General features: G+C 38.7%; 1 protein-coding gene across 2 annotated transcripts in view; it reads right to left on the bottom strand.

Annotated features, from left to right (window-relative positions):
- The window catches only part of LOC117403841 (protein mono-ADP-ribosyltransferase PARP8-like), a 58,584-nt gene that overhangs the window by 14,780 nt on the left and 17,942 nt on the right, over nt 1-25,862 (bottom strand). For both annotated transcript variants that reach the window (XM_058989337.1, XM_058989342.1), the window contains exons 3-14: nt 18,548-18,585; nt 16,051-16,140; nt 14,831-14,901; nt 14,357-14,434; nt 12,089-12,183; nt 8,326-8,386; nt 7,862-7,952; nt 7,280-7,346; nt 6,640-6,768; nt 4,389-4,944; nt 3,755-3,808; nt 3,571-3,666 (exon numbers count right to left, since the gene is read on the bottom strand). In XM_058989337.1, the coding sequence (XP_058845320.1) occupies nt 3,571-3,666; nt 3,755-3,808; nt 4,389-4,944; nt 6,640-6,768; nt 7,280-7,346; nt 7,862-7,952; nt 8,326-8,386; nt 12,089-12,183; nt 14,357-14,434; nt 14,831-14,901; nt 16,051-16,140; nt 18,548-18,585 (1,426 nt within the window). The remainder of the gene's footprint in view (nt 1-3,570; nt 3,667-3,754; nt 3,809-4,388; nt 4,945-6,639; nt 6,769-7,279; nt 7,347-7,861; nt 7,953-8,325; nt 8,387-12,088; nt 12,184-14,356; nt 14,435-14,830; nt 14,902-16,050; nt 16,141-18,547; nt 18,586-25,862) is intronic.

The raw sequence follows: 25,862 nt of genomic DNA, 5'->3' as shown, positions 1-25,862 counted from the left end.
TGATTTTTAATTTTTAATTTTTTCTTTTTATTAGTAGCAGATTCCCACTGGCATTATTTTTGTAGGTTTATAGAAACCATGATGAGATGACCTTTCAACCACCTTTTTCAGGAACTGTAACTAGGATTGTTCAGGCTTGGGTAATTATCTGATACAGGAAATATAAGCTCATTACATTTCAGATTTCCCAGAGGAGGAGTTGTTAGCATTACCACACTGTGCAGATATATAAGCAATATTATTCATTTCTGCAGAACAGCATCTTGTGCAATTAATCTTGGTCCAGTACTCCCAGGGCCAGGGAGGATAATTGAAACCAAGATTCATCTTGGTCCAATACTCCCAGGGCCAGCAAAGAGAATTGAAACCAAGATTAATCTTGGTTCAGTACTCCCAGGGCCAGGGAGGATAATTGAAACCAAGATTCATCTTGGTCCAGTACTCCCAGGGCCAGGGAGGATAATTGAAACCAAGATTCATCTTGGTCCAGTACTCCCAGGGCCAGGGAAGAGAATTGAAACCAAGATTCATCTTGGTCCAGTTCTCCCAGGGCCAGCAAAGAGAATTGAAACCAAGATTAATCTTGGTCCAATAGTCCCAGGGACATCAAAGAGAATTGAAACCAAGATTCATCTTGGTACAGTACTCCCAGGGCCAGCAAAGAGAATTGAAACTAAGATTCATCTTGGTCCAATACTCCCAGGGCCAGCAAAGAGAATTGAAACCAAGATTCATCTTGGTCCAATACTCCCAGGGCCAGCAAAGAGAATTGAAACCAAGATTCATCTTGGTTCAGTACTCCCAGGGCCAGGGAGGATAATTGAAACCAAGATTCATCTTGGTCCAGTACTCCCAGGGCCAGGGAAGAGAATTGAAACCAAGATTCATCTTGGTACAGTACTCCCAGGGCCAGCAAAGAGAATTGAAACTAAGATTCATCTTGGTCCAATACTCCCAGGGCCAGCAAAGAGAATTGAAACTAAGATTCATCTTGGTCCAATACTCCCAGGGCCAGCAAAGATAATTGAAACCAAGATTCATCTTGGTCCAGTTCTCCCAGGGCCAGCAAAGAGAACTGAAACCAAGATTCATCTTGGTCCAGCTCTCCCGGGGCCAGGGAAGAGAATTGAAACCAAGATTCATCTAGGTCCAGCTCTCCCGGGGCCAGGGAAGAGAATTGAAACCAAGATTCATCTAGGTCCAGTTCTCCCGGGGGGGGGCGTGGGGGGTGGTTTCTGCGAATCGAGCCCAAGGCAAATGTCCTATATTCGGTAAAAAGAATGCAGGTGCTCGGCACAACGTAAATAAACTGGAATTATTTCTGCTATTGATTTCTGCTTTTAAAAAATGCATACATTGGTTTGCAAGGTGTGTGTTCAGAGTTGCTGATGCAGACATTAATATGTGTGATCTCTCTGTGTGCAATCATAATCCTGAAATGCATTTACACTTCCCAGTATTATGTTAGTAAAATATACAGCACAGAAGAGGAAGGCTCATCTCATATAAGGATTGAATATGGTACTAATGCAAATCCTTCAGCAGTGGACAGGCTGTTTGATGGTAGCTCTGTGCTGAAACTGCATTTCAGGTAAAGAGGGATGTAATTCGTTTAGTTTCAAGTTAAGTGTGTGAATTACCAATTAGTGCTTAAAAGAGCGATTGCTTGGCTACTTTAATAGCCACAGTATAAATCTGGAGCGAGAGGAGAGACATGGTTATTCAAAGTGTTGTAGAGTATTTAGAGCTCAAAGGGCTTGGTAACGAAAGCTCAGTACATCTGTTTGACAAACCCTGAGCTGGATGTTATACTTTGGTCAGAGAAAGACATTTCTGTTTGCTTTTCTTTTGTGTTTCAAAATATTTTCATTGATTTTGACTCTGGCAATAAAAATGCACAAAACAGCGCTTGAACCTAAAACCACTTGTATCCCAGCTGACCCTGTGAAAACACAAAACCACACCTGATTACACTGGCCTTCCACAGGGACATATTTCAAAGGTAGAATTTACTGGATATGCATAATTGATATCTCCTATTTTTGCTTCTCTTTCTGTTTGGCAAGAAAGCACACAGTTCTAATCTGATATCCATTCTATTATGAACTGAACTTTAAATCAGTTTGTTTTAGTCTGTTTCATGAAACAGTCTACATTTCTGAAGGCATCTACTATAGGATACAGACTGCTACACTCAGATGTTTGAGACCACCTGGGATGTGAATACTGTATGCATGCAGTGGCTGTGTACTGCACAGGCTCTGCAAATCAAAGTCTACACAATGATGAGCACAAGTCTGGAGCACAGTGTCGCTGGCATACGTCTGGCATTTAAAAAAGATATTTTTGGATCTTATTCAATTGATGTCTTGCTGTGTTATTGTCTAAAAGAGTGTCATGTTTTTGGATTAAGCTGTATTCTGCATTACTTTGCTGTTCACTGCAGTATGAGACTATCAAAAGAGCAGGAACATTTGAAATGTACAGTTCAGTTACCAAATGAATGACATATTGCAAATGAACACGATTTATATTATGTTGCATCAGAATTAAAAGCAGTCAACATGGTCTTTGTTTATAACTCTAAATAAATTTAAAAACATGAAAAAAAAACTAGCTACTGTTTATATATAAAGATCTGAAAATGAAACTTTTTAGATGCAACTAACATTGGAAAAGAACCACATGTCATAGGTTCCTCTTTTTTCTAGCACCAGTCCAGCAAAAAAACAAAAACAAGCACTGTCTTTTTGCTTCTGCATTGGGGATGTGCGTTTCTGTATTTGCTTCTGCATTGAGGATGTGCGTTTCTGTATTTGCTTCTGCTTTGGGGATGTGCGTTTCTGTATTTGCTTCTGCATTGGGGATGTGCGTTTCTGTATTTGCTTCTGCATTGGGGATGTGCGTTTCTGTATTTGCTTCTGCATTGGGGATGTGCGTTTCTGTATTTGCTTCTGCATTGGGGATGTGCGTTTCTGTATTTGCTTCTGCATTGGGGATGTGCGTTTCTGTATTTGCTTCTGCATTGAGGATGTGCGTTTCTGTATTTGCTTCTGCATTGGGGATGTGTGTTTCTGTATTTGCTTCTGCACTGGGGATGTGCATTTCTGTCTTTGCCGCTTTTCTCCAAGATATAGAGCCAGCAATCAAAGATTTTTATAAATTGTAGAATAATGTTATATAATACAGGTTGTGTGTGGAGGCAATTGTGATAGCTTTAGACAGGTATACCCTCACCTGCTGGATATTTAATACATTTCAGCTCAATTTCTGAAATTCATTCATCTAATTACTGACCTTATTCTCAGAAGCAGATGGTATTGGCCGAGGGTAGTAAATTGCCGTAAAAAATATCCGTAACATGCCAGCTACTTGATAGGTAGTTCATCATGTCCCTAACTAACAATGTATTATTGGTTGCTACTGTCAGTCCTGATTGTCATGAATTAGGCAATGCATTTCCACTAGATGAGAACATTCACGTTCATCCTCCACTGCATGTACTAAAAAGTCATGTATACACTGCATGTATTAAATGAAACGCACAATCTAAACAATGTGGCCACTTACTCTCAGCATTGGTCCATTCTGAAACACATGGGGCTCATCGCAAACCACACAGTATTCATTCAGAACAGGAATCCTCTGCTCAGCATAGTCCATAGTCTAAAGAAACAACACATTGAAAAATATCACAATTAAACAAAGTTTAATGCTTAAGAGAACGTTGTTTGAGAAAATCGACTGCATTTACCTGGACAAGAAAGCCGCGATCCCTGACCGGGATTGACTTGGCCCCATAGTTTGGCTGTCAATGGGAGAGAAAAACATGTTACATGAACAGCACAGCTACTCTCCTACTAGTGCTGATACCAAGTGACAAACCAGTTCCACTGGTAATACCGTGCAGTGTTACTCATACCGCCCTTTCACATGGAACGCAGGAAACTATTAGCTAGCTGTCTAAACTTAAAGTAAGCTCCTGCATGCTACACAGAAGCCATGCCTAACTGTTCAGTTGTTAATGCACCTTGAAAACAATCCCTATCTAATAATTACTTTAGGGCAGCAGAGGAAGGCTCATCTGATATATAAGGAGTGAATATGGTACTAATGCAAATTCTTCTGCACTGGGAAAGCTGTTTGATGATACCTCTGAATAGTTGTTTTTGAATATGCTAACTGTCAATAGCAATTAAACTGTTTTCATTTAAAAAAACTGATTATAGTCTGAATGAAACACACATGCCAGTATCACTGTCTATCACTGATGTGTGAAACTCCTCACTAGCCTCTCAGTGAGATGCAACACCACATGTAAAAACTGAATATTTTGAATATAGAATATAGAAGAGGGCTAACAGTCCCAGCACTATGTGAGTACTTACACTGGGCTGGGAGGACAGAGCCGGTGCTAGCATGCCAATAAGCCCTGAGGTAAGAGAGAGTCGCCTGCCCTCAGGAGCAGGCTCTTTGAAGAGCTCAGTCTTGCCCACTTTGGTGCTGCTCGAGTAGGACCTGCTCAGCATCTTCTGGTGCTTCAGTCCATCCAGCTCCTCTGTCCTGAGAGTGCTGGAGCAAGATCTACTCAAGAGCCTGTGGGGTTTCAGGGAGCTGCTGTGCTCACATCGAGGGTCTCCAGAACACGACCTGGATAGAAGTTTATGAGGCTTCAAAGAGGCACAATCGTCCTGCTTTACCGAAGCAGAACAAGTCCGAGTCAGAAGCTTGTGGGGTTTCAAGGCTGCTGTCTGCTCAGCCCTTGGGTCGCTGGATAAAGAGTGTCCCAGAGGTTTATGGGACTTGTTGACGCATCCATCCTCAGCCTTGACCGTACTTGAGCAAGTTCTCCGCAGTAACTTGTGGGACTTTGGCACTCCATCTTGCTCTGGCTTCAGTTTGGATTTGCTCTTACCACATTCAGGAGGGGGGTAACTGGGAGACCTGCAATTCCATAGGGTGTGATGGGAATCAACAGGGAATGAATTCAACATGAGGGTTTAGCACGTCTAACAGTATAATCTCTTCAGTATAACCAGTGATAATATTTAGCAAATGTATCGTTTAATGTCAACAATGTTGAATAAATCAAGTTCAGTTTTGTACAATACTGTATATAAACTCCTCTGTGTCTGTCGACTGCATCCCTTCCATGCTTTTCACTTATGTGCACTCTTCTTTATCACAAAGCAAACTGTATTCAGTTTGTAGTACAGGTTTTCCTACTGCCTTGACAAAATGTAAAAGGATGTAAAACAAATACATAGTTTTTTTTATTTTTTTTATTGTATAAAACCTTTGACAATGATATACTACCCAGGCTAGAACATAGCTGGACATTGCAGTAATTTCAAGCATTTTTACAGCTATGGACAAAGGTTTTGCAGCATCCTATATATATAATTAACTAATTTTGCTTCAGAAAGTCAAATGAAACCTGCTGAACAATGTTACGTTAACATATTGAATTACCGCTTTGTAGTTTTCCATATACTTAACAAAAAACTGACAAAAATTGAAAAAAAAAAATTGAACATGAAATACTGTACTACTATTATGGCTTCTGGTAGACTTGCAATATCATTTTGAAGTTTCTTTGATTACATGATGTTAAATAAAAGATCTAAATTATGTTTGTGTATTTTATTTTTTATTAACGTCTCAATCCTAAAATTCTTTGTGAGCCAAACGTTTGGCCAGAGCTGTATTAACTATGACAACCACCAGGGGGAGAAAGGAACTTTGCAGGGCAGATTGGGGTGTGAGAAAAGGCTTTGGGTGGCTTTGTTGGTAGTTAATTTGGGGTTCAGGTTACCGCTTGCTTTCCTCCTATTTGTTTCTCGTTTCTTATTCATGTACCATCTGAATCAGGGTTGTGATGTCTGATACAAACCATGCAGTTCAAGTTGTGTGACACAAGCCTTGTGTTATTTTGTTGTTGTTATTTTAGTTTTTATTACTTTGTTTTTTGGAAGCCTGCTACAAAACTATGTTTGATGGAAGTACTTTGTTTCTCTCCGCATTCAGTTTCTGTGTTACAGGTAATAAGCTGACACTACATAGAATACAAGGCTATTACCTGTATCACAGGGAGGAAAGTTATAGTGTTGTGGCTAGGGTTGCCACCTGTCCCTATTTTCCCTGGATCGTCCTGGCAATAGACACACAATATGAATGGGTTGTCAATACTGTGGTAGTGATATTATCAGTGCTTCCTATGGGATGAATAGAGGATTTCTAAAGAGAGTTTACACTTCTAACAGCCCCCTTCTGATCGGAGGTCCTGTTGTTTTGTACCTCAGAGGTGGGACCGTAGTTGTGGCAGGGACTGGCTTCACTTCAAGGTATTAAAGATCAACAGTAAAATAAAGAGGGGGTTGTGAGCGTACTACTCCTTTAGAGATATATTTTGAAATGCAAGGCATATATCAAAGGTAAATTGTTTCGTGCTAGTTTTATACTGAAAAAAAAAACCTGCTTTCCACACAGAAGGTATAAATAACAGTAGATCTGTATGCACCTTTCAATCTTGAGGTAGAACTGAATACAATAAAAGTTGCAGCTGTAGTTCTGGTAGTAATGTTATTGCATGAAATGTGTAGTTAAACTCATTTGAAGCATTTCACCTGGTTTTATTACCTGCGGAGTGTAGAAAAGATGTGCAGGGGAGATCTCACTTTCTTATCTGTCACTTTTTTGCTGTGAGGGCAATTACACTTTTCTTTACTCTGATGCTTCCACTGCTGTGTAACAAATGTCTGCATGATCCTTAAAAAAAAAAAAACAGAAATTGTAATTTTTGTTTTTTACATAGCAAGAGTACTTTTACCAGAATAGATGGCCTGCTTCATTCGGCTCCCACTGGTTTATAATAGTCCCTTTTCTTACAGCAATTCTGTTTTATACTTTAATTCTGCATACAGGGAGAGTTCAATACAACTCATTGTTGCTTCCTGGTACCTAATAACTTCCTGTGCTGTGTATGTCATTTTCTGTCCAATGGTGTGACTTGAACCAGAGCATGTGACTACAGCACAGAAGGTGACCTCATACCAGGTAGTGTATTATCAGCAACACTGTACTGCTCTGTAGTCATGATGGACCAGACAGCCCTTTGCCAGGGGCTGACAAGAGGTGCACGACTGCAGAACAATACATACCAATGCAGGCTTCCTGGTTGTGCTTCTTACGGTTTCTCAGATTACTCAACAGTTCACAAATAGACCCGGCACACACAAATGACTGCTTGGTATTTATAAATATAATTAATTAAACATACTTTTTCAACTGATGTCCCAGACCAAATCGTTCTTTCGTGGAAACTTGGAATACATCGACTGTTGGAACTGCAAAAGAAAATGACACAAACATTGGTATCCGATGCATAATCAACAAGTACAGAGAAATATAATCGACAAACCCAGGACTGGAAGACCCAAAAAGCTGTCTAACAAGGATGAGCAATACTTGAAGATAATATCCTTAAGAAATAGAAAGAACACAAGCGTTGACTTGACAACAAAACTGGCAGAAGGCACAGGTGTCATTGTCCATCAAAGACAGTATGAAGGTTACTCTTGAAATCAGGACTTAAAGGATGTGTTGCAGTAAGAATATCTCTGCTAAGAAAGGGGAACAAGACTAAAAAGCTCAAATATGCACAAGAACACAGAAATTGGACTATGGAGCAATGGTCAAAAGTGCTTTGGACTGCTGATGGATGGACAACGACACCTGTGCCTTCTGCAAGTTCTGTTGTCAATTCAACGCTTGTCTTCTTTTATGGTCTATGGTATCTTTTATGGTATATGGTATTTACAGCATAAGCAACCAACAAGCTAAGAATGGATGATTCTCTAACCTGGCCCATGTAAATACTGGGTTAGTGAGCAATGCAATCGCACTATTACAGGCTCTCTCCGGATCACATCCCACGCAACAGCGATTTCTTCCTGTTGAAACAATTAGAAACATGGGAGTACGAAAAAGCAGGTGCTACAAAAAAAAAAAAACATCCATTAAAACTTAAACATTGGAAAAGAGATTCGTTAACACTTAAAAACATTGGAAAAAGAGTTAAATGTTTGTTATAGAAAAGACTATATTATGTTTAAGTGGCATGATATAGGCTACTCCATTTGTCAGCATGTAAATATCTATTTTTTAAATAAACAAATATAAACTCTTTTTTATTAAATTAAACATCCCTAGGTTACATACTGCCCAGTTTGGATCAGTTAAGTGGGAAGTTTCACCAGACATCTATCTGTGACACTAAGGGAATCGCAACTTGTTTTATTAGAGAGGTGAAAACCAAATACTTACATCCAGGAAGCTGACATCGATGTGTAAATCAATGTCTACGTCGTCTATTGCACCGTATTCCCTAGAAAATCAAAGCGGTAAATTAAACACAAAAACAATGAACTTAAAGGGTAGTTTCGGATTTCCAGGGTCCCAATAACACCAGTCAACAGTGGTATTAACAGATATTTTTCTCAGTTATAAACAAAAGAAACGGTATTCCATTTTGAATCTAAGGGAAGAAGACCACAGTGTGTCTAAGATACCTCACGATTGTGTACCTTTAAAATGACTTTAAACAAAGATCTGTGCCCATCCTTTTCCAATTGATTTGAAAGCACCCGGTTTCAGTGGCAGTGGCTTTTGTAAGAGCCTCAAGCTGTTGAATATACCGCAACAGATACAATGTACCCTTAAGTGGTCTATTTTGTAAACACTCAACGCAAGTGACTAGTAATGTATATAATATTCATGCATGTGCTGCTCTTTATGGTATTGCACTATTTAAAAGATAAATCAAAAGACAAGACTATTCCAAAAGCTTTGATAAGCGTTACGATATTTAAAGGATAATTAGGCAGTGTTTTTAGAGATTCCATCTGGTTCACAACTGTGTATTGTCAGCAATACAGAACAGTAACTTGATGCTTTGTATCTGTTCACTAGATGGTGCTGGCTATTACTTTTAAAGAAGGCACTGTGGCTAATCTATCCTGGATTATACTGTATATGTCTGACAGGAACCGTAATAGAAGAGGATCCCTTAAACTCAGCTTCAAGCACCTCAACATAGAAAAGATTAAAAAGTAAACAATGTGGGGAATTGGAATAAGAAGCAGACCGAACGGTTGCAAACATCAGATAAAAAGGTAACGGGACAAGAAAGAAATGCTACGGATGATTTATTGATTTGTGGAATGCATCCATTTACTGCACCTTCAGTCTGCTTTAATAAAAAGTGTTTTTCCTCATTTGAGGTTAAGTGAATAGGTGAGCGAATGGGATAAAACTGACACTTTAATTAAAACCTAATGAACCAGAAAGTGCTAATAAAAATCATAAAAGGGAGGAAACAGAACACTAGAATTGCTTCTATGAATATGTAAGAAAGGAATGTGAATGCCTCAACACCATAAGAATTGTCACTTTGTTAACATTACATATCCTAGCTACCTGCTTTTTTGCTACTTAATATTGTGAACAGTCCAGGTGCCTATTTGCAGATACTAATACCCAAGTTACTGTCCATGAACTGCACATGAAAAGCAGATAACCCATAATATTCTTACACCCTAGCCAAAAAAAAGCTGCAGGAGCCTGAATCAAATTTCCATGACCTTGATCGACATTCTGAAAAGGGCTGGAACGGCTGGCTTTGTTAGGAAAGGTCTGGTCTTCTACAACCTGCATTCATCATTTAATGTAAAGGCTGGTAAGACAGACACAATGAAGGCTGTTCATCCATCTCTGTGACATACACTATGAGAAAAAGCAGGTTATCATGTGCTCCATCCTCCTCTATTGGAGTCCCAGCTAAGAATGCTGCTGCTGCTGAAGTCCGGGGCATTTTATAACAGCATGGCGAAGGCTTAACCCTTACATTTCCTCTACAGTAGACTCTGCAGTGTCCGCTTTCCAATAATCAGCAAGGGACGCGCTGTGTCACGTCAGTCTAGTCACAGGCTAAAGCTGAGAAGTGAGGAGCGAGGCTCACTGGTGTGAGTTTCTTTATGAATGAAGCAGAGACGGGACAGCAAGAGACACGCTGTGTCATGTCAGTCTAGTCACAGGCTAAAGCTGACAATTTAGTTGTGGATTTAGTTCCCTGGATGAAAAGCGAATGTGTCATTTCCTCATTAACTTTTTTTCTGTCCCACACAATTGGAATAAACTTCACTTCACACAGAGATAGAATTAGTGGGTCGGTTATTATCACGCTCTGCTGAATATCAAAGTTATCAGCCATGCAGAGGATTTTCACCCCACTGATTATCGTGTATATTGACCCTTTCTTTATAGTATACAGTGTATATCATACACTTCATGATCACCTTTCTGGAAATACAGGCTGTCTGTGCTGCACCTGCATTAGTTTCATAAGCATTCAAATTAAAACGAGCCTCGGAAACAAATAGATTTAGACATACAGTAACGACAAAGGCTGAAATAACTATCTTACATAGGAGAAAAATATAAACTCCTACTAACACATTTTCTTAGTTTTGGGTACTGACTGGGGAGAATATGCACTAAATGTAAATAAGTTGTTGTCATGGATTTCTGAACATTCCTTTTTCATAACATTTTTACTTTACAAATAAAAATATAAACTCACTTTTTTGGTAAACGAAATGGTAAATTGGACTGCTTCAGTAGTTAGAATGGAAGAAAAGTTTAGGAACGAGAAAAGGCTATTTGTCCCATCAAAGCGCGTCCCTTGTTAGCGCCCCATTCTCCCCTACTGGGGGAACTCATTTAAAAGCACAGAATCTAGTCTGTTCCCTGTGTTTTAGATCCTACTACTTCAGCTGGTAGCTATTCCATGCATTTCTAACTGTGTGTAAAACAGTGCTTCCTACCTTCTGTTCTAAACGTACTCATACTCCGCTTCCATGTATGCCCTCTTGTTCTTCTCTCTGTGCTGAATTTGAAGTAGTGTCTTGTGTTAACTTTATAGATTCCATTTATGATAAGTTGCTGTGACAACCTTTGTTTTGTATATTTATTAAAGATGTGAAACCAAGGATATCAATGTTTTACAAGCACTTTGGTGTCACTGTTACACCAAGGTGTATCTGTACAATACAGCAGATAAACTTAAAGTACTGTATATTAACAACATATAACGCAGTGTTTTTAGCATGTGTATGTTTAAGTACTGTATGTTAAGTTTGTTGTAAAACTGAAATAAATGTACTGTAACTATAATTATAAAAATATAACACATAATTTGCTGAGTTTAACCACAGTAAAAATTGAAAGATGTACAGTAGTTATATTAGTGCAGGTGTTTGGATTATTATTATTGGTAGGTATTATTAGTGAATCCTGGTAGTCCACTTTGCTTGTTGTTCCCATTTCTGCCCAGTCCTTTTGAAGTGATATTAAGTGAATCTGACTGGAATTATTTTTTTAAATATATTTTGAACAGGTACTGTATATATTTTTTTTTCATGTTATGTTAAGTGTCTCTGTTGTGTATGCATTTTTTATGATTTAAATTGTAACATGTGAAAGTTGTTGGCCTGTTGTCCAATGTTGCAAACAAGATGTCTCATCTTCAATAAATTCTGTATAGCATGCTTGCTATAGGCGGGCGTGCAGGATTCAGATTGGGAGGACAGGGTCAATAGCAAGTGGAAAGCATCACTTCAATACAGCTCTGTAAAAACATTCTCGAGGCCAACAGCAAAACCTCAGCCTCACTTTCAATGTGGCCACTTGTTAGTGACATCAAACTGCTATCACACAAAGTATGTCTTGTGAAATGTTCTCGGTATACTTAGCTGGTGTGAGTAACACATGTGCAAACTGATCTGCACAAAGACACACATTGATAATTACTAAAGGTTCACAGAGGTTTGAGATTTGTACAGAATATGGCCAAAAGTTTTGCATCGCCCTATGCTCTCAATCCTAAAATTCTGGGTGACGCAAAACTTGTGGCCACAGCTGTATATGCTAAGCCAAGCCTAGAGCAATAGCTTGGTTAAAGCTTCACAGTCTTTGTGGTTTGTTACTTTACTGACGGGGATAAACATGTTAAAATGTGTTCTTTCAATACCTGAGAGATACTGCATTAGGTCCATACATGTCTCTCACTGCTGCTAAGTCTGCTTCCAGCTGGGAGTGCTTGTGGAGCTCCCCATCATAGTTCACCTGCAAAGAGGAAAAGAGGTCCACAATAAGCAGCTGACTGATGAAGCACTATGATCTGTTTAACACGACAGGACCCGTTATCCTCCAGAAATAATCCAAAGAGAGCCGTTCTTCAGTCTCAACCTGCATCAGCTTTCAGAGCACGATTCAAACCAAGAGTCTTGGTGTACTAAAAAAAAAAAGACTACAGACCTGCTCCTCAGAATTCCTGTCTACAGTTTCAACCTAAATGACAGAAACCTAGGGAGGTAAATCTAAATACAAGCGGGCACAAGCAGCTGAGAACGGGCTCTTTGTGCACATGTCTTACAAAAGAGATTAAAAAAAACAAACAATATGCACATAATAAAATATGTATTTTATAAATGTGTCAAGTAAATAATAAAAACCGAGAATGAAGCACACTTTCCACAGCTGTGTAAAATAATCAACAGCCTATACAAATATGATGTGTGTGTGTCATTTCTACCCTGTTCAATTACATTTGAGCCGGATTGCCTGTGTCAATAATGATTGCCTTTTTACATTAAAGGGCCTGTATTCAGTATTTAAAAACAGTTCCAGAGGAACAGTAGAGGAAGAGTTAAGGGTTAATATTATTTTATATTTTAGAAGAAGAAATGTAACCAGCTGGACTGTTAGATGCATTTTGTTTCAGGTTCAAATTAGTAATCTTCTGATATGTGTATCTGCCATGCTGTGAACCGGTGTATGATTATTGATCGCGGTCTCTTTATAAACCAGGGACCTTTCTGATGGAAAGAACCCAATGGTGCTCTTGATTCAGTACACTGCATTAGGAAACTACTGGCCACAGTTTTCAAGTAAAAACGTTGCTACTATACAGCTCTCCAGACCATTCAGGATGTCATGCTAAATATAGTATAGTTTAAGGTATTGTCCATAACTGTTAAACTCTCAATATATACTCAAAATACTGAAAGAAACTTAATACATTCAATGACAGCCTGTTGACCAGATGCTTTTGACCAAGTCACTGAATTTTTTAAAAAGTAGCTTTTTATGTTGCCACCTGCAGTCAGAACTATGCCGGACAGCAAAAACAAACATTCAGCAGAAACAAAAAGCCTTTCCAGACAAAGTGAACACGGAACTGCTTTGATTAGCTGTATAAAGAGAGTATGACTTGCTCCACCGTGTCTTACCATTTGTCACAAACAAACCAGGTATAATTTATCAAGGACTGTCAGAAACAAACCAGTAGAAGCTCTAGGTCAGACTTCAAAACGTATTGCTATGCATAATGCATACAAAGCTAAATAGAATATATGTGTGTGTGTGTGTGTGTGTGTGTGTGTACGATATTATACATTTTATCTAAACTGACATTGATAGATCAGGAGAGAAAAAACTAATGGTGCAAGTGATGCCAAAATCAGGAGTTCAATTACTGTTTGAGGTTCAAAACCTTCTATTAAAACAACAGAGCAAGGCCAATAAAACTAATTGATTAGCTGAACGTTCACACACTGAATAATTTAACCATTGCAAACATCAACAGGCAGGATCAGAACTGGGCTGAAAAGATGTTGGATGTGCACACATGCAGGGTGAGAGGATGAGGATTCATGTTGTAACTGCTGCTTTCAGATCAACATTGCTGTCTTATTGGATTGATTTATTTATGTAACCAGATTTACCCATTGAGACCGAGGCCTCATTTACAAGGGGGTCCTGGAAAACAATTACAATGTACAAAGAACACAATAAAAACATGTGTGGTTCCAACTTCATCAGCAGCATACAGATATCTATGGATATCTATTTATTAACGTGGAATGAGGGGGAGCTTTGGCAGGTTCTAAGCAACTACGTGCATTTTGATTGCAGTCTCAGGCATCTCACTAGACGTTTTTGAGTTAAATAACGTTTAATAATTATAGAAATTTTGAGAATCCTGCTAAATCCTGGATACGAACCTTGATACAGGATACTAAGGGTCACTGCCCTACTGTACAGGAGACCCCCTTTCCAATTTCAAACATCGCTTGTGTTAAACAGTGGGATTGTACAGTCTACTGGGAGGAGGGTGGGGAGGTGCAGGGACTAATCAATGGTAAGACAATGGATCTTGGTAAGCAATCTTGTTTTTTGGTTTTTTTTGTGAGGCACAAGGAATTACAAGAAATCATTTTCTCAAAGACCTGCTCACCTGACCCCCATAGTAGAACTCTTCAGAGTCATTGTCGCCTTCAGAGTCTTCGTCTATTGCACTGCAGTATCTTGAATCCTGAAGAGACAAGCATGGCATTATCTGAGACTAACTCATGTCGGTTGAGACTGGAAGAAGGCGGCAACACAGATGAACAGGCAGACTGACAACAATACTGCTAGCTAATTCTAGAAATATCCATGTCCAGTGTATTTAGTTATTCTTTGGCCCATCAGCACATTATTTCAGCAGCACAATACTATATGGAGTTTCACACTAGCAGCCTGCATTGTCTTTCCTGTATAGAAAACCCAACTGCCTCAGAATTTTAAATTGAAATGTATTCCTGGGATGATTTTAACAGTGCCAGGAACTAAGTTCACAAAGTCCTAATATAAAAATAGCTATGCTTCCGCAACTTCCAATAGATTGCAGGTGAAAGACGGCACTGAAGTACACCACACGATTTCTTACCTGGACCCTGTCATCTTGCAGCTTCGATTTAATGGACAGGCAGCTGGTGGCATCATTATTTATCCTAATTTCTTTTCAAAGAAACAGAAAAACATAAACAATGGGATTATTCAAGAGTGAAAAATGTTACAGCATAAAATATAATATGTGCTGTATATTAAATGCTACTTAGTACTATTCACTGTGAAGCATAAATGTCTTATGCTCTTGGTACACTCACACAAAAGTTAGCTTTCATATATATATATATATATATATATATATATATATATATATATATATATATATATATATATATATACACACACACACACACACATACACACACACACACACACACAGACATACATACATAAACAGTGCTCCCTCACTATAATGCTCTCGGTTATAACGTGCCTCGATATAACGCTCCCACAGCATATCCCCCAATTTTTCAGCATTTGTTTTTGAACTAAATAAATATTAGGCATATTACGTGGTTATCTTTCCTAATGCATTTATTTTTTTGCTGCGAGAGGAGCTGCAGCTTTCTCAGCAAGACAAAATGCTTCAGCTTCGCTTCAGCCCCACTCCGGCAGCCGAACCTGGGGCGAGCCCATTCCCTCTTCCCCTTTTCTCACACTTGGTTTGTCTGTCACTTTGAACTGAACTCCCGACCGCCGTTTATCCAGGCTATTTAAAGTTTAAAAACTACTAATTAAAATTATCCATGAGTGGGAATGTTACCTTTTTTATCTTTTTTTTTGCGTGGTTAATTCACGGAAAGTTACATTGTTGCTTCACTATATGTGCATTATAGAGAGGGAGTTATTTTATTTTGTATTTTAGTCAGATATGTGTTATGTGTCCCGCGGCGCCCCCAACCCCCGCTGCCGTTTATAACGCTCTTCGGTTATAACGCTCACAGCACACAACAGATAACCTGGGCCTCTGCTGATATTCTGCTTACATTGATGCTCCCTTCTGTCCTGTACCAGGAACTGATATTCCTCTTTCTAATACTGTACATGGCTAAGAGATATTTGCAAACATACATTTCAGTACATCAGCTGAATGAAAGCTGGCAGTAAAAGAAGAATAACTAAATGTCAAATGTCTCCGTCAGACATTTTTGATGGATTTACAACAATGTTTTATTTTTTTTTGTAATAACTGTTCAATAACTTACTTCAGTGACTACATATAGCTACATAGTCATACACTATAAATGTAACAATCACCTGTTGATATTCTGTGGAAGATGACAGGAATAGGATCTCGTGTGACTAGAACGTCATCCTCATTCTCAGAATTCGATACATAAGTGTTATCTAAAAAAAATAACAAAGGCACAAAAATACAGTTCAATTAATAGCTATCATTTTTAAAAGATATTATCAAACAGCAATCCTCTACACAACAATGAGTTATGGATGTTTAGAAAACACCACCTCAGTTTATCGGTGTTTCTCAGTGAGGTAGCAGCGTAGTTTAAAAAAATAATAATAATCTACCATCATCACAAGCTGTTGCTTTAAAAATAAAGTTAAAAACTCTTTTGCAAGCAGTGTGTGTTCTTTCCCCCTTCATCACGTTCTTGTGACAGCACTGCTCAGGAAGCACCACAGTGATCATCTCCCCCTGTGCTTCCATACAACACCTAAACTGTTTGTATGTATTTCACTGTGCTCAACAAAAGAGGCACGATCTATAAAAAGCAGAATGCAGCCGTGCAGGCAGCCGTTAAAAGCACAGTTTACCCATTTACATTTACTTCTCAAAACACCTGCTAAATATCAAAAAGCGTTTACACCAAAACATGCTCCAGTTAAGTATCAAATATCCAGCAGTATGATCGTTCATTAGCATACTAGCTGTATTTTCCCCATCAACATGAAGTGCAGAACAGCACGGTAGGGCGCTTCGGAACTGAAAGTGTGGCTTTGCATTGATATATTTGCTTGTTCTTATGCCTCTTGACCCTCCTTTTTGTCATGCTGTGCTAAGCTGGATCCACTGGCAGCTTGTCAGTAGCATTCTAATATAAAACATTTGTGATTTTTCAAGAAGTTTTTCGTGTCTGGGGGAAAAGCTGATAGTAAATACAGTATAACACAAATGTTATTATTTCTAACATTCGTAGGACCTTTGAAAATCAGCCTGATATCCTCCGTGTTTAATCGAATGTGAAAAGCTTCATGATTTTAAGATAAAGGGATTTTATTAAGAAAGAAATGAAAAGACAAGGACATTTATTTAAACATAAGAGGGAGGAGGCTGTTCTAGCTTTGACTGTTTAAGAATCAGCAAGTTCAACAAAAAAATGCAATATCATTATTTGCTATTCAGTCCTTCACGCCTGCTGACCTGCAGTTTCCATTCTGTACATGTATTTTTTTTTAATATACTGCAGTTGTCATTTTGGAGTAGATATGACACCTTCCATTACAAGTTCAAAAAGAAATTACAAAACAAACCAATGCTTGCATCCCACTCTTTCTCCGGCTTCAGGGTTCAGCACAATAGCAATAAGCACATGTTTGGGTTTAATGAAGAGAACTTCACTGTGTTTTAATACAAAATAAAAAAAGCACCAGCTGTCCTCACTCTCCCTGTGGGGAACCTTTGAAAAGTCAGCTCCATCATAGATGTTCTAGCTCTCTCTAAACCTGCAGCAATAATGTACAGCAGCTTGGTTAAAACTCAAACTGTGTAGACGTCTTCTGGCTTGGCTTTGAACATAAATGTAATACAAGACGTGGTGCTTTCAATAAATTCATCTTGAACAGAGTTGCAAATGCTGAGGCACTGAAGAAAAAAAAAAAAAGCACTAGTGATGCTCCCTGGCATTGTTCAACTAAACCTGCTTTCCAGGGTGTGGGACACAAGCATCCTTTATTGTTCCACACATAATACTAACAAAATGCATACCCTAACGTGGTATACCAAAGAGGTTTGAACATTTTGCACCTTAGGACAAAGCTTTAAAAACCAGGCCCCAGATTTAGACCAACAGATTATCACTGAAATGCGTCTTTCTTAGAATCCAACTGTATATGGAAGAGAAGACGTTTACTGTCTCTAAAGCAATGTGCTCTATGAAAACATGAGGAAGTACAGCAGCGTGTGATCAGAGTCATAAAACCATAGACTTGGACAAAACAGACAGAGGACATCCTTTGTTAAGAGATACAGGGTACACTGAGTTTCACTGTACAGTGCATCAAACTCTGTTTATCCATGCTGTTAATGTGATAAAGTATCCTGTGTTACAAGATGACCATGCACATTAAACATTTCTGATCTTTGTAATTTATTAGAGAGATTATTCTGCTTTCATTTTATTACAGATCCAAGAGAGTGAAACATTTAGCAAGCAATCCAGCCACACAGCATGCCATCCGAGCTTTGCAATGCTGTCGGAAGCTGTAACTTGAGAATGGGTGGACAGTATGTATGGAAACACACTAACATTAAATTCTCTCTACCTTCAAAGTTTCTACTAGTCTAAGGCAAATACATTTTCACAGTGTTTCACTGCTTCTGATATCCAGAAATCTAGTAGAAATATTGCCCCCACGACCCATGAAGAACCACTGTCCAGGTGAAAGGTGTTTATCAAAATTCAAAAGGTCAGATTTGTAATAAATGGGGATATATGAGGCAGGGGACAAGGGTATTGCTGAACTCATATGAAACAAAATTGATTCTAAATAGAGGGAGCACAGCTCTTCTTACCTGGATAATCTTCAGAGACGTGGACTGAATAGGACACCCTGCAGAAAGAAAATAAATCTGTTAGAAGAGGGAAAATTCTAAATTCAAACCACCAATAGCAGCCATTGTATAACTGCAGTTTCTAGAGCTGAAGCCTTTCTTGCTACAATGCAATATTGAAGAGTAATGCTCATTGAAATCGACTTGTGGATACAGGGATTACAAACGTGTAAAGACACAAGTTGTGTTAGTCATAATAAAAAACAATACCAATTCTATGTCTTGTCTATACACTTTCAATGTCATGGATTTTCTGATTATGCATTACTTGAAAGTTTTGTTCAACCAGCGGTGAGAAAAGTAGCTGTTGCCCCATTCCTGTTGCCCTCAGAAAACGTTTCTAGATACTGTTCTGATTGAATTAAAACAGCAATCTTTAAGTCTGCATTAGCTTTCAGTCACTGTGCAGAGAATTTCTTCACCCCATGTAGCAGATTGTGCTGCAAAAAATAGCCAGGAACACACTGTACAGCTTTTTATTATGTAAATTGCTAAAACACATCCTGCCAAAATATGTAATAATCAGCAATTAACATTAACTATCCCTTTGTAGGATGCTAGTGAAAGATAGAGAATTAAGTCACTCATTTTTTAAAACACAGCAGGTCACATTTTTCACATTTTTAAAGACAGAAACTAAGCAGTCCATCATGCAGTGCTACATGTTTTATTGTGGATGTTTAATAACCTTGGGACCTTTATTCATAATTTAAACAGTGTCGCTATTGAGATCTGCTTCGATCAATTGGAAAGACGAATGCTGGCAAGCCAACATGGAGCTTCCTTGAGATATTCAGCAGCAGCAGCAGCAAGAGAAGCGTGTTTGTTTAGTTTGCAAAAGTGACAGCGTGGCAAGAAGTTTCTTAGGGAATGTGAACAAACTGGAAAAGCAACAAGGTCAGCGTTCCATTATAGCAAACAGGCAGTACAGACGCAATGAAGAATGTGTGAACAAGACACCAAGGAACCACATGCTACTTGTGTAAAACTACTTGACCTAAGTTCTGAATCAAATAAATCTGCTTGTCTTTTTGTGGCTGTCATATATTGTACATGTACTGGAATCAGCAAATCTTCCCTAATTCCACAGTGCACTAAAAATAAGGCTTTAATGGCTAACACTGTGGAAGGAGACAGGATTAAACCAGGCAGTTGGAATCTACTGAGTGGGTTTTGACAGCTGTGTCACACTGTGTTATTTGACATGACTGCTGATACAAAGTTGGTTCCCAGGTTATTTTCCAGAGAGAACAGACCAAAAGGATTGCATGTCAATATGTCCATCATTTTACAAAGAATCTCTGTAGAAAACAACTCATCTGCAAAAAAAAAAAACACAAAACTTTCAAAGCTTGATAAACGTGTTGGGATCTATGTAAGCTGGGGTAGATTCTATATTCACAAAACATCTTTAAAAAAATGTATTTGAATAGAACAAAATGCCAATTTCTAAGTCTTTTTTTGTTACTATTATGTTTTACTATTGGGTGAAGCACGGTAACCCATAGCCCATTAGTGGTAGTAGTGTTACACCCATAACCCATTAGTTGTAGTACTGTTACTGCACATCAATCAACATGTGGGCTAAAAATCTCTCTCACAGGGTACCTCCTTTTATATTTCGTTATTCAAGTTTGTACTGTTCAACAGCAAAGCCATAGGCTTTCCTAATAAATGACACTTCACCGCCAGGCCATGGGCTGCATTATTGAGGTAAACCTTGACACTGACCTGGGCTTGTGAACATCTGCACTTTGTGGTAAGAACAGCAGGAGGCAAATCAGAACAAATGCGAGCCCAGTTTTATATCCTGAGGAATGAATTGCAAAGTGGTGGAGAATCAAATTCCCTGCAAAAGAAAGCCTTGTATGTACTGATGTGTCAGTCCGTTTGCTAAATAATATCCTACCACTTCCTTCATTTAATAATCGTGGCAGTTGATATGTGGCATGCTCCTTGGCTCAATACTATATCACGCATTAATAGGTTAGATTTTTCAATGAAGAGAACAAAAATATTGTGTTTGGACAATGAGTTGTTGTAATGACCTGAAGAATACAATACAATACAAAAATGTATTTTTATATAGTGCACTTCACGCAATTGCATCCCAGGGCACTCTACAGTGTTAAATGCAAAACAAGAGAGCTCATATGTACAGTATACTACAGCTACAACCAGCACATTCAAAAAAAGTATGCTTTTATTTTTCAATCTGCCTGATGCCAACCGGAAAAGAGGTCCACAAACGAGCAACAGCAGCAAAAAGCTCTACTGTTTGGAACAACTAAAGGTTCCGCATTTTCTGACCTCAAAGAATGACCCACGTATGCAGTTATGGATTAGAATATGGATATTCAATATGCATTGGCCATCTTATTACTGTCAACTGACAGAATTTCCATTTCAGTGGGTGTCACTTTCACTAGTGGAAACGCACATCTGTTTCGCTTCCTTTTTTGTAAATTGACGCTCTACCTAGTCTGATGGAGGACCTTAACACTAGTCCATCTGGTTTGCACATTCAGAAAGGATACAACCACCAATGGAATGAATGCACGTTATTGGTATCCCTGCATTGGTCCTCTGAGGATGCTCATTAAATATAATTCTCCCTAACGTTATATTTTAAGTAATTTGTATCACTAGGGAACAGGGGTGATGAAACAATAATTGTTTTTAGCTATTATCTAAATGGATGTTAAGCCATGCCTCATTCAGGGTGAGGGATCAATTCTCGTTAAATTCTCTTTTTTCCTGTTTGTTTTTGGTTCTTGCTGATTTCGGGTTTTGTTAGAATGACACGTCTTTCTACAGCCAGGTCCACACCTGAGCCATTCAGTTGCGCAGCTTGGTTGCATGCAACTGAATCGCTTATATGTGGGTGTTTCTGCAGCCAGTTGCAAGCAGTTGTGCAGCTGGTTGCTTACAGTAGAGACAAGGTCTGCTTTCAAGCAGTCTGCTGAGCGATTTGTAGTGACGTTTTTGATCACGTGCGCGGTTGTGAAATGATTGGTTGTTACAATCTCCTGGCTGTTGTTTACTTTCCCGTGGTAAAGAGGCGGTAAATTTAAAAATGTCAACTATGAAAGTTAACGCGTTTGTCAGAATTGGTTCAGGAGAGGGAGATATTATGGAAAGTAAAATGACAAATCATACCGAATTTCTTTTTTACGAGATGCAGCAATGCAAGAAATTGTCAAAGAGCTCTGACTTATTGACCCGTCTGTGACAGCAGAGCATATCATCTCAAAGCTCCAGTCTCTCCACACTGTTTACACCAGAGAAGCCATCTGTAAAAACTACACACACTTCTACACGGAAAACTTGCGCAGCTGGTTGCTCAGGTGTGGACAGAGCAGTTGCAGGCAATTAAGTCATAAAACTGTTTAAGTGAGAAAAACATTTGGTTCATTGTATTGTTTTCTTGAGTTCCGAGCATCTTCAGTCCAGTTTAATATATTGGAGATTAGGATGGTACATCTGTGTTACGCTGAGTTAGCGATCGATTCCAGTTTACAGAAATCTCCAGCTGATTGCCACTGTGGACACCCATGGGGGGTGGCTCGGGTTTGAACGTTCATTTCCATGCTGGGGATGTATTTGTCTGGAGTTCGAGTTTCTGAGAGCTGTGGCTGTGGGCAGGTTTCAGAACGCTGGGTGAGATCAAAGCACTTTTCATACTCACACTTGTGCTGGCTTTGTTTACATGCTGTGTTTGTTTTTTCCATGGTGGTGCGGGATTACAAATATGCATTTTTGCTTGGACAATTTGTTTTTTACAGGGGTTAAACAGCCACCTCTATACATAAGGGTCAAATAGGTTTTTTACCGGGGTTAAACGAGCACCTCTATATAGAAGGCTCAATTAGATTTTTACTGGGGTTAAACGAGCACCTCTATACAAAAAGCTCAAAGGAGGGTTCATTTTTCTTTCTCCTTTACAGTTTTGGTAGTTGTGTAAGGTATTTACACTGACATTGACTGTTTGCTATTTAGTTCTGATCTCTGTTCAATTGTGGATTTTTTCTTAAGATGGACTTTAAACTTTAACTCAGACTGGATCTCATTGTGCATACATTATTATTATTATTATTATTATTTATTTCTTAGCAGATGCCCTTATCCAGAGCGACTTACAACTGTTACAAGATATCACATTATTTTACATACAATTACCCATTTATACAGTTGGGTTTTTACTGGAGCAATCTAGATAAAGTACCTTGCTCAAGGGTACAGCAACAGTGTCCCCCGCTGGGGATTGAACCCACAACCCTCCGGTCAAGAGTCCAGAGCCCTAACCACTACTCCACACTGCTGCCCTACATATACATATTTTGAATTTGCTGGCTGAATGAAATACTTCCTATATGTGGGGCTTTTGAAGGGGCGATACGTATTGCAGATATTTATTGTGTTCATGTTTCTCTCTTATGAATGTTTTGCTGTATGCTATAATGGTTATCTTGAACCATGTATCACCCTTCAAAAGCCCCACATATAGGAAGTATTTCATTCAGCCAGAAAATTCAAAATATGTGTACATTAATAACTGGCTAGAGTCCCGTATGCACAGTGAGATCCAGTCTGAGTTAAAGTTCAAAGTGCATCTTTAGTCAAGAAAAAATCCACAATTGAACAGAGATCAGAAGTAATTACGTGCTGACTTACCCAGCATTGTCTTGGATCTGTCACTCCTTCCCTTTTATATGAGTATTTGGGGTAATCACTACTGGCTTTTCGTTAGAGTAGAGATTGTTACAGTCTTGCCCATTGGAGCTTGTTAGCCGCCCCTATGCTGGTAAAACTATGATGAATGAAAAATATAAATTAGATGAAAACTAATGAAGCGAGCAGGGCAAGTGGCCTTGGGCCACCTTCCCCCTGGACTAGGCAAGAAATACAACTAGGTTTCCAAGCAACCACAGATCAAGTGCATCCTGTATGTGAACAAGCTGAGGACAAGATAGGGTAATATCACTGTCTAGCAGAACCCTTACGCTTACATGTGTCCTTTACTTCAATTCAATTCACTTTTAGCTAGGGGAAAAGAGCACTCAGAAAACTGTTTTATTATATTTCAGAGTACGTCAGTAAACACTGGCTACATAATCTACATGGAAGAAAATACTACATGAGCTCAATCAAAATCATTCAAATGTAGATCACAATACTCTGCACCCACAGTCAAATCCTCCACACTGCATACCCCCATATTCTGATGCAATACAATCTTCAGTCTATTCCCAGCTAAAAGTTCATTTTAGCGGACCTTATAAGTTAAACCTATTGAAGTCAGTAATTACTTTTTTAATTTAAGCTTCAAATATGTTCAGTTTTACAGAGAATTTGAATTCCTTGCTGTTTACTAATGAGTAAAGCTGTCCGTGCATTCTCCATTTGAACAAGACAGACCTTACACAGTTAGTTTGCATACATTCCCCAAGGGTAGGTTAAACTGTGGTACAAGCTTTAAAACCTGCTTGTCCTTACTGTGACACTGTTATCCAAACTGCCATGCTCACACAACTGCAACAGTACAAGGTTATCTATCTTCAAGCTTTAGCTCCGAAGAAAACCCTGGAATGAACCGATTTAGAATCCTATGGGACAGCACACATATATAACTGAAACTGCTCCCTGCTTCCTCCCAGCACTGCATGGAATGCTAAGAACAGGACATCTATAACTGAAACAGCTCCCTGCTTCCTCCCAGCACTGCATGGAATGCTAAGAACAGCACATCTATAACTGAAATAGCTCCCTGCTTCCTCCCAGCACTGCATGGAATGCTAAGAACAGCACATCTATAACTGAAACAGCTCCCTGCTTCCTCCCAGCACTGCATGGAATGCTAAGAACAGCACATCTATAACTGAAACAGCTCCCTGCTTCCTCCCAGCACTGCATGGAATGCTAAGAACAGCACATCTATAACTGAAACAGCTCCCTGCTTCCTCCCAGCGCTGCATGGAATGCTAAGAACAGCACATCTATAACTGAAACAGCTCCCTGCTTCCTCCCAGTGCTGCATGGAATGCTAAGAACAGGTTTGCCTTGATGCCACTTGGGCTTCAGTAACATTTCAGACATATCTGGGGTATTAACTTCTCAATTTCAAAAGTGGGCATCAGGTGTGTTTTCCTTGTAAGGTGCTATTAATGTTATAATAAAGACATGTGATTCATGTTGATCTTGATAATTGTAACATTAATTGAAGATGACTATAACTATTCTATTGGCTTTTGTGTCATTACTGTAAATCAAGTGTTAATGCATGACCTGTCTGCTGATTAGCACTGTGATTTTCTAGAACAGCATGTTTATAATAGCAACCTTGGACACACTTTAATATATATATATATATATATATATATATATATATATATATATATATATATGTATATATGTGTGTATGTAATTAGAAATTTTAACAAAGAAAAACCAAATGTTTTGGTTTTTTTTTTTTGAGGAAAGTATTTAATGTTGTTTAATTGAGCGTTGTTTCTCAACACATTCTCCCCCTCAAATTATGACAGTAATAAGATGGCCAGTTTTGTACACAGTTTTTCTGAGAAGCCACTCTCAGCAAGATGACTGTAGATGTCTTATGAAAGATCATAGACCACAACAGGCTTAGAAGACAAGGGAAGTGTTTTTATTAGACTTTTTCTACGAGACGGCTCTATAAACCACCAATAAGAAAGTGAGCAGCCAGGCTACCAACATTAAAATGTATTCAAAACAGCAATGGGCCCTTGGGAACCAAATACTCTCTGCTGAGTCAAACCACACCATATCTGTATTGTCGTACTGCCAAAAGCTTCTATTTCTAATAATTATGTGGTGTGTCACCACTGTGAACCACTGTACCGTTCAGTCATATTAAATTAATGAACTGCACACAAATATATTAACAAGCCGTGACTCAAGATATTGCATGTTAACAGGCTTCCAGACTTCAAATGACTCCCACTGTACGGCTTTCACCAGGTTCACCAGGAGTGTGTACAGTATGCTGTTCACTTCCAACATATGTTACAATGACTTTGGAGAATGTAAATCAAATCTAAGAAGAAATTCCTTAGTTTCCAATGTTTGCAAATGTATGTGATCACTCGATATGTCAAGAGATAAACTTGACCTATGTAAGCCAAGTGAGTTGTGTGCAACTATTCAGGGAATTCTGGGACAAAAATCCCAATAGTCCAAAGAATATTTTTGACATGTATTCAAATACAAAAATCAGATGTTTGTATTCACTAAAAATTAC

The sequence above is a fragment of the Acipenser ruthenus genome, chromosome 2 (assembly GCF_902713425.1).
Source record: "Acipenser ruthenus chromosome 2, fAciRut3.2 maternal haplotype, whole genome shotgun sequence".
Taxonomy (NCBI): domain Eukaryota; kingdom Metazoa; phylum Chordata; class Actinopteri; order Acipenseriformes; family Acipenseridae; genus Acipenser; species Acipenser ruthenus.
The sequence above is the reverse complement of the archived record's forward strand: the minus strand, read 5'-3'. Positions and strand labels throughout refer to the sequence as shown.